The sequence below is a fragment of the Orycteropus afer genome, unplaced genomic scaffold (assembly GCF_000298275.1).
Source record: "Orycteropus afer afer isolate SDZICR_OR568_19922 unplaced genomic scaffold, OryAfe1.0 scaffold00014, whole genome shotgun sequence".
Taxonomy (NCBI): domain Eukaryota; kingdom Metazoa; phylum Chordata; class Mammalia; order Tubulidentata; family Orycteropodidae; genus Orycteropus; species Orycteropus afer.
In genome coordinates, this window is record NW_006921601.1 from 17,110,321 (window position 1) to 17,121,661 (window position 11,341).

At 40.6% G+C, this 11,341-nt stretch overlaps 1 protein-coding gene across 1 annotated transcript in view; it reads right to left on the minus strand.

Annotated features, from left to right (window-relative positions):
* SERGEF (secretion regulating guanine nucleotide exchange factor) overlaps positions 1-11,341 on the minus strand; it is a 324,210-nt gene that overhangs the window by 303,340 nt on the left and 9,529 nt on the right. Inside the window, exons 5-7 of the mRNA XM_042783005.1 lie at positions 8,827-8,887; positions 6,947-7,060; positions 3,898-3,960 (exon numbers count right to left, since the gene is read on the minus strand). Coding sequence (XP_042638939.1) covers positions 3,898-3,960; positions 6,947-7,060; positions 8,827-8,887 — 238 coding nt within the window. The remainder of the gene's footprint in view (positions 1-3,897; positions 3,961-6,946; positions 7,061-8,826; positions 8,888-11,341) is intronic.

The following is an 11,341-nucleotide window of genomic DNA, read 5'->3' on the forward strand; positions in this document are numbered from 1 at the left end:
AAAAAAAAAAAAATGTCTTCCCCATTTCTCATTAAAAGGAAATAAGAACAAGGCACTTCTAGACCTCGGGCCTCCTGTCCTTCCTCTTTACAGGGAGAGGTGAGACCAGATACCCACTGAAGTTCTTTAAGCTGGTATTCATTTAACTCAATTCTTTTTAAAAAATATATTAGCCTGAAAGGGAGAAAAAAAAAAAAAAAAACATGGAAAAGAACATCAAATTCTCAAAGAATCCAGATTTACTGAATCCACTGAGAAACTAGCCCTTGAAATCACCTTTTGACTAAAAGGCAAGTTAGCTCAAAAAGTAATAATTTCACCCTTGAGAACTACACTTTTAAAAAATAATAATTTACTTTGTTGTTGCTCTTGTTGAGAATGTGTACAGCAAGAACCAATTTAACACTTTCTATAGGGGTCGTCCGACTCGACAGCACACAACAACAAACAACAACGTATGTATAACTCAGTGACACTGGTTACATTCTTTGAGTTGTACAACCATTTTCACCCATCTCTTCTGAGTTGTTCCTCCCTCTTTAACATAAACTCACTGTCCCATAAGGTTCCTACCTAATCTTTCAAGTTGCTATCGTCAGTTTGGTCCCATATACCTTGATCTTAGAAGACCGCAATGCTCAAGGCAGACATTCTTTACTAATTAAGCTAAAGCACTGTTTGGTTTTAAGAAGACTCCTGGGTTTTGTTTGTTTTTTAATTTTTTATTGTGATTTGGGTGCAAAATTATAAAGCAGATTCGTTTTGTACTAATAGTTCATACACATTTTGCTTCACAGCAATTACAATCCACACAATGGAACAGTTCTCCTTCCACCTCGTTCCTGTAGTTTCCCTTTCCCTGTGTCCTGCTTACCTATGCATTCCTGTGCACCTAGCTTTCCCCCTATGCAAATGCTGCTCTTCCGATCTCATGGTTGACTGTTCCAATGGGTGCATTTCCCCGGGGTAGGTGTTCAGCTCACAGACCTTTCTACTGCTCCGCTGAGAACTAACACATGGGGGTTGAGTCCAATTCCAGGCCCAAAGAGTAACCCGCAGCCATAGTTTTAATGTTTTCACCAATCTCTATCCAACCAGTAATTTTGGTCATTTTTGTATTTTTGAGTTTTGTTCCACATTTGTCCTCCCACTCTATCCAGGATCTCCCATTTTGATCCCTTTGTGAGTGGTTGGCATTGGTAGCCAGGCCCCATCTAGTTCTTCTCGTCTCAGGGTCATGTAGGCTGAAGTTCCCATGGTCCATTAATCCCATATATCCTTGATTTTCTTCATTCTTCTTTGCTGTTTACGAGGAGAGACCAACAGTTGCATCTTAGGTAGCTGCTGTGAGCTTTTAAGACCTTCACAGGATATTTTTGGTTTAAGGTTTAAAGATTATCTCAAGCCAGTAATTCAGGGGTTCATCCACCCTCCTTGGCTCCAGAAAAGCTGGGTTCCATGATAATTTGAAATTCTGTTCTTCATTTTCCATTTTGATCAAGACGCTTGAGAACTGTGCTGTTTTAAAAATTATCCATGAGACTAAATGGACATGGACAACAGTTACTTTAAAGCATAAATGAGAAGTTTGGGGGCAGGGAGACTAAGTTAATGGCAGTGGAACAACTAGAAAGGAAATAATGAGAATGTGGACACAAACTGGAGAATGTAACCAATGTCACTGAACGTTCCGTGTAGAAATTGTTGAATGGGAACCTATTTTGCTATATATACTTTGAGCAAAAATATATAAAAATAAATATAAAAATACTTTAACCAAAAATACAAAAAAAAATTATATATATATATGTATATATATATATATATATACACATACATAAATACATACATATATACACACCCACACACATACATGCCTAATATGAGACACAGGCTAAAAGTAGATATGTTTATTTGGGTGTTGTTACTGTTAGGTGCCATCAAGTCATCTCTGACTCATAGTGACCTTATGCACAGCAGAATGAAACACTACCCAGTCCTGCACCAGCTCCATGATCCTTGCTGTACTTGAGCCCATCGCTGCTGCCACCATGTCAATCCATCTCTTTGAGGGCCCTCCCCTCTTTCATCGACCCTCCACCTTACTAAGCATGACATCCTTCTCCAGGGAATGGTCCCTTCTGACATGACCACAATATGTGAGACAAAGTCTGGCCATTCTCGCCTCCAAGGAGCATTCCGGCTGCACTTTCTCCAGGACAGACCCGTTAGTTCTTATAGCAGTCCACAGTACTTTCAGCATTCTTCACCAACACCACAATTCAAAAGCATCAACTCTTCTTCAGTCTTCCCTATTCATTGTCCACAGCTCACATGCATATGAGGTGATTGAAAATACCATGGCTTGGGTCAGGCGCACCTTAGTCCTCAAGGAGACATCTTTGCTCTTCAGCACTTGAAAGAGGTCCTTGCAGCCGATTTGCCCAGTGCTATACATTGTCTGATGTCCTGACTGCTGCTTCCATTGGTGTTGATTGTAGAACCAAGCCATGTGAAGTCTTTGACAACTTCAATATTTTCTCCATTTATCATGATGCTGCTTACAGATCCCGTTGTGAGGATTTTTGTTTTTTTTATATTGAGATGTAATCGATACTGCAGACTGTATTCTTCAATCTTCATCAGTAAGTGCTTCAAGTCATCCTCACTTTCAGCAAACAAAGTTGTGTCATCTGTGTATCACAGGTTGCTAATGATTCTTCCTCCAACCCTGATGTCATGTTCTTCTTCATATAGTCCAGCTTTGGTCAGTTGTTTTAAAGTCATTAAATAATGCATTATGGTTCTTGTACTCTAGGAAGAGTTTTGCAGTAACAATAACCACTTTTCAGTTAGAATGCATTATAAATTTGATGTCAAAGAATGTATGTCACCATTAATTTACATAGAGTCTGTACACATCTGAATATCCACTGCAAACACTAAGTATGAAAGTCACTTCCCTTTGGTTAAAAGGTATAATGCATTCAGCTCTGTGTGAAAGTAATTACCAAAATAAATCTCAGAGCTATAGTCTCCAGCCTACCAGCAGGTGTCACAATAGTCTGGGACAAAAGGGATGAGATAACTTTCACTTGCAAGAAAAGTCTGCACAGCCTCTCAAGGGAAAGTCACCACTGGTTGAGTACATCAAACGGACAGATACACAGACAAACAGGGATACGATCATGAGAGAGAAAACAGGTAAGGTAGAAAGATGGCTAGATAAAAGAGATTAAATACATAAATCTGATTAGAGAAATATATAAAATAGACTACAGAAATATATACATAACTAGATATAGAGAGCTATATAGTTATATAGAGAGGAAATAAAAAGATACACAGAAGAATGATAAATAAATAAGAGCTAGATAGGCAAATAAATTAAATAGAGTAGATAAATAGAGAAATGAATTAGAAAGAGAGATGAATAAAATAAATAAATTAGAGATTGAACAGCTAGACAGAATAAAAAGCTAGAGAGCTTAGTTATATTAAACACCTACACTGATTAGATAGATGTAAATATGGTATATATAAACTTCCAGTTGGTTACCTGATTTCATAATTACCATTACCCTGAGAGGGAAATATTTCACCCCCATTGTACAGGTGGAAAAACAAATCCCGAGAAAGTGAACCTATAGGTGCTTTTGACATAGGTGTTTTACATGCATTAGTTCACATAATCCTCGTAACTACCCACAACATATTTTACAGGCGAGAAAATGGTCCCAGAAAGGTACAGCAATTGGCCTAAGATTATACCAGTGATGAAGTCAGAATTCTGACTGCAAAGTCCAGGACCTCCCCTCTGTATCACAGAATCACCACATTAAGTAGTCACATTCAGAATTCTGATTGGCATGTTAAACTGAAACAGTTGGTACCTACCTGTTAATGAAGCTGAGTGATGTGAGCCAGCAAGAACACATCTTACTTTAAAATTCTCTAGGCCTACCAAAACAAAAACAAAAAATCTTTTGAAATTACATTCACAGCAGAACAAGCTGGACAGAGAGGGGACTCTCAGTCAGCACTAACAGGACAGGGGAGAAACACTCAGCCAGTTACAGGCAGGCTTGAGTCAGCAGCACCTGGCCAAGACATGGCTGACACGGTTGGGAGACTGGACAAATGAGTGAAGATACAGAGGATAAGGGCACCAGACACATAAGTAAATACAGAGAGGATAAGGGAGCCAGGTTTGTCACTATCAGAGAGAAGAGAGGAATGAATATAAAAAGGGGAAAGGCTAGAATTAACCATGTAATGTTGTTGTTGTTGTTGTTATGTGCCATGTAATAGTGGATTATAATTGGAGATATCAGTATAAATTCCTGGTTGATCATGTAGAGAGGTACATAAATAAAGGTGCATGCATGTATAAATATTGGTATGTATGTGTATGCAGTGATGGTGGTGGTGGTGGTAGCCACTGCTGAGTCTATTTGACTAGCTCCATCCACAGAGTGGGCTTAGAAGCAATGACATCTCATACATTCAGCTCCTTTCATGTGTAGTCACTTAAATACAAACTTAGGCCTCCTAAAAACACACATGCAAAACCAGAATGTGAACTGGCCTTACATCTACAAGTCCAGTACTTTCCTTCCCTGAATCACATGACCTTCGCTGACAAAGTATAATCCAAATTCACCCTGGCTGGAAGTTTTGGTAACCTGCAGAGAAACGCAATCTTATTTGGTAACTCTCTTCTCTGACACTTCTATTTAATCGACTAGTGTCTTAATAAAACAGCCCTTACACCCACAAGTGTCCTGTGGAATGACAAAGGAACAGAGCAGATATCCCCAGGCATATTCACCAGAGAGGAAGTATGGCCTCTAGTGGCCAGATGAGGAGGGAAGAACCAGAGCCCCAGCTCTAGTTCCAGATAAGGTGAAGATGAGAGAATGAAAAGAGAGACTCCCCAAAATCAACTCTCAATATGCTGTGTCCCCAAGCAGACCCCAACAGGTTATTTCAATCAAATCAAATAAAAATCTGTTTTTCATTTCTTCTAGTTACAGGTCCTGTTCTAAAATACAGAGTAGAATAATGCATATTTCCTGCCCTTACAAAGCACATAATCTTTGCCATGTGGGAAAATATATAAATAATAATAATACAATAAATGCTATCCAAGCACATGAAGAAAATGCAAAAGGCTAAAAGAGGGAAGTCTTTACTGAGAAAGCCATATCTGAGCTAGGCCTTGAAACATTCTCAGGATCTTCCCAGGGAGAACAGGAAGGAAAGGTCATTTAAGGCAGAGGTAACAGTCTGCACAAAGGCACAGAGAAATGAGTATGCAGGATACATCCAGAATACCTGAGTGTGGCAGGAAAAATGTTTGGGAAGTATGCATTCATATTATGAATGTCTTCAAAGTCATGTGAAGTGGAGAGCCTGTCTGGCATCTAGTGTTCCTTTCCCTTTTCCTAAGAGTATCCTCCCCTGCTGGACCAGTGAGCTTCAAGGAAGTTAAGCCCACCCCCAGCTAAAGGAGAGAGCCTCCAAGGCTCAGAAAAATCAGTGATCTCAACCCCCTTGTATATCACTTTCACTACACCTACACTTTCCCTTTTCTCCCTCCTACCTTTGCTCTAAACCCACTGCTGTCCACCAACTCACAGAAACCCTACAGGACAGGGTAGAATTTCCCCACAGGGTTTCCAAGACTGTAAATCTTTACAAAAGCAGACTGCCACATTGTTCTCCTGTGGAGTGGAGTGGCTGGTAAGTTTGAACCAACAACATTATAGTTGGCAGTCAAGTGCTTTAACCACTGCACCACCAGAGCTTCTTCCCCTTCTCCCCTTGCTACTACTCTTTAAAACTCCTCCTTTGTTCTGAGCTAGAAGAAGGTGGTTAGAGGTATCCTGTACTGGTTTTTCTCATAGCCAATCCCCAGTAAACTGAATCACAAAACAAGAGAGTGAGAGAGGAAGAGAGGAAGAAGAAGAGGGACATGGAGGTATCCACACAGAGAGAAAGACAGTACAGAGAAGAGGGGAGATGACACAGAGACAAAGAGTAGAGAGAGGGAATAAGACTTTGGGTGAAAGTGAGAGTGTGGGAAAGAGAGGAACAGAAAAAACCTTACAGACCAATTCCCCAACAAAAGATTATCCAACAGACTTGGACAGAACACCTATTATCTAATTCTCGTGTTCCCATGTAGACAGATTTCCTACAGGAGCAAGCTTGGCCCCTCACTCTTCATCCTCACCCCTTCTTGCTTCCCTTTTGGGAGAAGGAACTGAGTGTGTAAGACACAGCCTTTCTGGGTCCTCCTTTTGGGATGTGTCTGCCTGCAGAGAGGTGCATCCCCATGTGCTTGCAGCAAGGCAGTAAGCTTAAAGGGCAGATTCCATGCAACTGCTCCAGCACTGGTGGGTAAGTTTAATTTGGAATTCAGAATTTAGAGGCTTACTATTGCTATACATTATCTCTACACATTATCTCCAACCCAGCTTTTAACAACCCCAAGGCTACTCTTCTGCTCTCCACCTACCTGACTTGGATCTATCTGTCAATGGGTTCCAAACTCTGGCAGCAAAGAAAGGTTCTTTAATTGTTATTGTTGTTGTTACCTGCCATTGAGTCGGACCTGATTCATAGCGACCACTCCTTGGGTTTCCAAGGCAGTAGCACTAAGGAAGTAGATTGCCCAACCTTCCTTTCGAGGAGTGGCTGGTGGGTTTGAGACACCAGCCTTCTGGTTAGCAGCCAAGTACTTTAAGCACTATGCTACCAGAGCTCCTGGTTCTTTTATTAGGCCACCAAAATTCCCAACAAGACTAACAAACCAGACGAGTTAAACAGAGAGACCAAGAAACAATAAAAGCAAAAATCCATCTACCGATTTTCTGCATGCCTGTGTCTCTACTTCCTGACAAAGAATAAATATAGGACTCAGAAGAAAAAAGGGTCTCACCTGTCACTCTGCTCGGTTCCTTTGCCGTCAAAAACAACGGGAGAGTCTGCCCAGGGTACAATCGCCGTCCACATGATGCCAAACCAGTGCCCCACTGGAACACAATGCCACTTGCTTCCCAAGGGAGGAAAGGAGAAAATGCACATTAGTACGAAACCAGGCTGCTCTTTGAACCTTACTGCTATGGGAGATTTCCAATTCATTCTCAGTTTACATGAGTATTGTGGAAAAGCTCATTGTTTCAAGGGGTTCCTGTGACTAGTCAGAGGAATTACCAAGAAGAAAATTAAAAATCTAGTCTATAATCAGATGTGTACAACTAGGACACGTCACCCAACAGCAAGAAGGGCAATCTAAAATTCCAACCTAACTGACTCCTCCAGAGTCAAATCACTGGAATGCCACCTCGTTCACGTTGACAATGAAAGGACAACACAGACTCCACTTCGAGCTGTAAAGAACCTTGAAGATCATCAAGACCCATTTTGCACATTTATTAGATGAGGAAACTGAAGCCTTGAAGAAAGGATGTGATTTGTCCAAGGTCACAAAGGGAGTTATTAGCAGAGAAAATACTAGGACTCAGTTTTCGTTGTCTGCAGTCAATGTTTATAATCTGGGGATTTTCTGTAAGCCAAAAACCGAAACTCAGATACCCTTCAATGAGTGAACAGTGAAATAAACATGAAATACTATTCAGCAACGAAAAGGAAAAAAATTACTGATACACAAAATTTGAATGGATCTCCAGGAAATTATGCTGAATGAAAAAAGCCAACCCCAAAATGTTACATACTGTATGATTTCATTTATATAACACTCTTGAAATGACAAAATTATAGAGATGAAGAAAAGATGAGTGTTTCCCAGGGACTAAGAAGGGGGTAGAAGGGAAATGGGTGTGACTACAAAGTGATGTTCTGTTTCTTGACTCTATCAATGTCCATATCGTGGTTGTGACAAGGCACTATAGTTTTGCAAGATGCTACCACTGAAATAAACTAAAAAATGGGGATTAGGGATCTCTCAGTATCATTTCTTACAACTATACATGAATCTATAGTATCTTAAAACATTTAATTTAAAAAAAAAAGTGTAATAAAGACTAACCCCCAGGAGACCATTAGCACAGTGCTGCAACGGACTTTTCCTCACCTCCTCTCTCCACTCTGCTCCTGGACTCACCAAATACTTGGGCCTCAGCAACCACAGCCAATTAGTGCTATCCTTCAGCCCACCAGGAGTGAGAGCAGAAAAATCAGGAAGGAAGAGAAAAAAGCGTCACTGCTCTTCCACATATCACCTCCCCTATTCTCCTCCCCACCCTCAACCACACAGGCACCATCGCCCCAGCTCATCACCGTATTTGTGGTACAGAAGATAAGTTCACGTGAAGCTTTCAAATAGGCATTAAACATTAAAATAGAATAAATACCAAAATCAATTAGGAAGGCAGCCAAGTTCACTACAAAGATGTGGGTCCTGGAATCCAGGAAATCCAGATCTTCCCATACTCTGATCCCAGCTCTATCTCTGACTACACTCTCTGTGTAACTTACACAGTGCTTTAACCTTTCTTGACCTCAGTTTCCTCATGTGTAAAAACTGAACACACATCACAGCATGGCTGTAAGGAGTAAACAAAGTTAAAGAAATCAAGAGAACCTAGCACCATGCCTAGACCATAAAAAAGAGCTAGAGAAGTTCATTTCCTCCCTCCCTGCTCTCCCACATGACTCCTGCCTTATGCCCTCTCCTTTTAAATCAGAACTGCAATACAATAGGACACTTTAAGGAATTACACCTTAAAGCTTATTTCTCCTGAAGCTCAGTCTCTCCTTATTATGTTCCTATTTAGGAAACAAAAGCAAAATGATCACCTGTAGCAGCTAATGCATGCCTCAGTCCAGCAGCAACATACACAACCTTCTCTCTTAGGAGCTGTCAAGAGACAAAGAAGTTAGATCTTAGAATCATCGAGCCACAAAATTTTGTTTTTTATGCCCAAATAAAAAGTAGCATGGTCCCCATTATGAGTCTGATTAATATAAAGGGTTGGGGTTTTTTTCTCCCTATTTTATCCATAAATACGTCTATATGTATCCTTTTAAAAAAAAAAAAAAAAACCTTTTTAAAAGCATAACTACAGTACCATATTACAATGCCTCCCAGGGCTAGGATGGACTTTCAAGGTCATCCAACCCACGGCTGGCAAACTTTTTCTGTAAAGGCCAGAGAGTAAAGATTTTAGGTTGTAGGTCATATGGTTCCAGTCACCACTACTCAACTCTCCACTGTAGCCTAAAAGCAGCCACAAAATGGGTGTGACTATGTTGCAATATAACCTTAGTTACCAAGGGCTTCATTTTGCCAACCCCTGATCTAGTCCAATCCCCAGCCACTGCTAAACCCCACCACAACACCATACCAAGTGATCATCCAACCCCTTCCAAATACCTAGCTACAGCAATACAAGGCTTACCACCTCTCCAGATGTCTTTTCCATCTTTGCACAATTGCATTTATCTCTTTAGTGGAGACAACCTGTCTGTCTATAGCTTTCCAAGACATCTTGTGGTGGTTTTAAAAATACAGCCTCAAATCTTTAATCTCCTCCCTTTAAGATGGGGAGCTTAATCCATCCCCAAACCCCCTTGAGTGTGCATTAGTGACTCATTTCCAATGAACACAATAAGGATGTATGACTGAGAGACAAAGTGATAAAAGGCACTGAGGCTGCATGTGTGGACCTCTCTTTTGGACCACACTTTAGGGAAAACCAGCTGCCATGTCTGAAAAGTTGTATGGAGAGACCCATAGGCAAGGATCTCAGCCTCCTGTCAACATCCACATGAGAGCTTGAAAGTGGATCCTCTAGGCCAGCTGAGCCTTCAGTACAATGTGTGTAGCCCCAGCTGACATCTTGACTACAACCTCATGAGACCAGCTAAGCTGTTCAGATTCTTGACCCTCAGAAACTGCGTGAGATAATAAATGTTTGCTGTTATAAGCTACCAAGTTTTGGAGTAATTTATTACACAGCAATAGGTAAGGAACATATATCTGCTTCTTTAGGCCAAACATTCACAACTATATCGCTTATCACCCTCATGGTGCCATGGTTTCAAATCTCAATATCCCAGTTTCTTTCCCCTAAATATGCTCTAGTTGGTCAATCTCTTTCTTTTAAAGGAACTGTACATGCATCAATCACAGTCCCTATAGGGCTTTATCACACTTCTTTGTTTACAGTTCCACAGTATCTTATATGATCCCATTTATGCAATCTGTCCATAGGCATAATCCATAGAGACAGGAAGAAGATTAGTGGTTGTCTGGGGCTGGGGGGTGGCGAAATGTGAACTGACTGCTGATGGGTATGGGGTTTCCTTTGGTGGTGATGAAATTACTGTATTTTTCACAAATAATGTGCCCATCCATATAACACACATAGCACACCTTGGGAAAAAACATACATGGGGACATGGTTGGCAAAATGTGTAACACCATGCGATCCTCAGCCTATATGACTATGAGACCAGAAGAACTAGATGGTACCCAGCTACTGCTATCAGCCACCCGGAGGGGGATCTATGTAGGAGATCCTGGATAGACAGGGAGAACAATGTGGAACAAAACTCAAAATCATTTGGGGGGGAAAAAAAAAGACTAGGTTTGCTGGTCTGATAGAGACTGGTGGAACCACTGAGACTATGGCCCCTCGCTGCCCTTCAGGTCTGGAATTGAACCCACACCTGTGGCTTCCAGCCAAACAAAAGACAGGCATATGAGTTGAACATTTACCTGAGGTAGATACCCTCCTTGGAGAGAACAATCATGGGAGAAAGAAAGGCTATGTATGCACAGGGAGACAGCTCAGGGGGCAGGAGAGCGTGGAGGGATGGACACACGGAAGAGGTAACTATCAGGAGAAAGTGGGAGGCGAGCTGTTGCATTGTGGTAAATTGTGGTCAATGTCATGAGACAAAGTGTACGTGAACTGCTATATGGAAAGTGAATTTGCTCTGTAAACTTTCACCCAAATCACAAATAAATAAATAAATAAATATTTAAAAAATAATAATAAATTTAAAAATGTGTTATCATGTGCATTATTTACATAAGAATATGATAGATAGTGACGATGGCTCCAAATTTCTGTGAATATAGTAAAAACCATGAGATTGTACACTTTGTAAGAGTGAATCTTATGGTATGTGAATTATATAGCAATAAAACTATTACTTAAAAAATTACTTTCACATAGAGAGTTACATGGGCAGTACAGACAACAAATATGAACCCCTTTGCATATACAATACTGAGTTGTCAGTGAAAGCAAACATGGGTATAGGGACGGATAGATGGGTGAACAAGCTAAACAATTAGGTATGT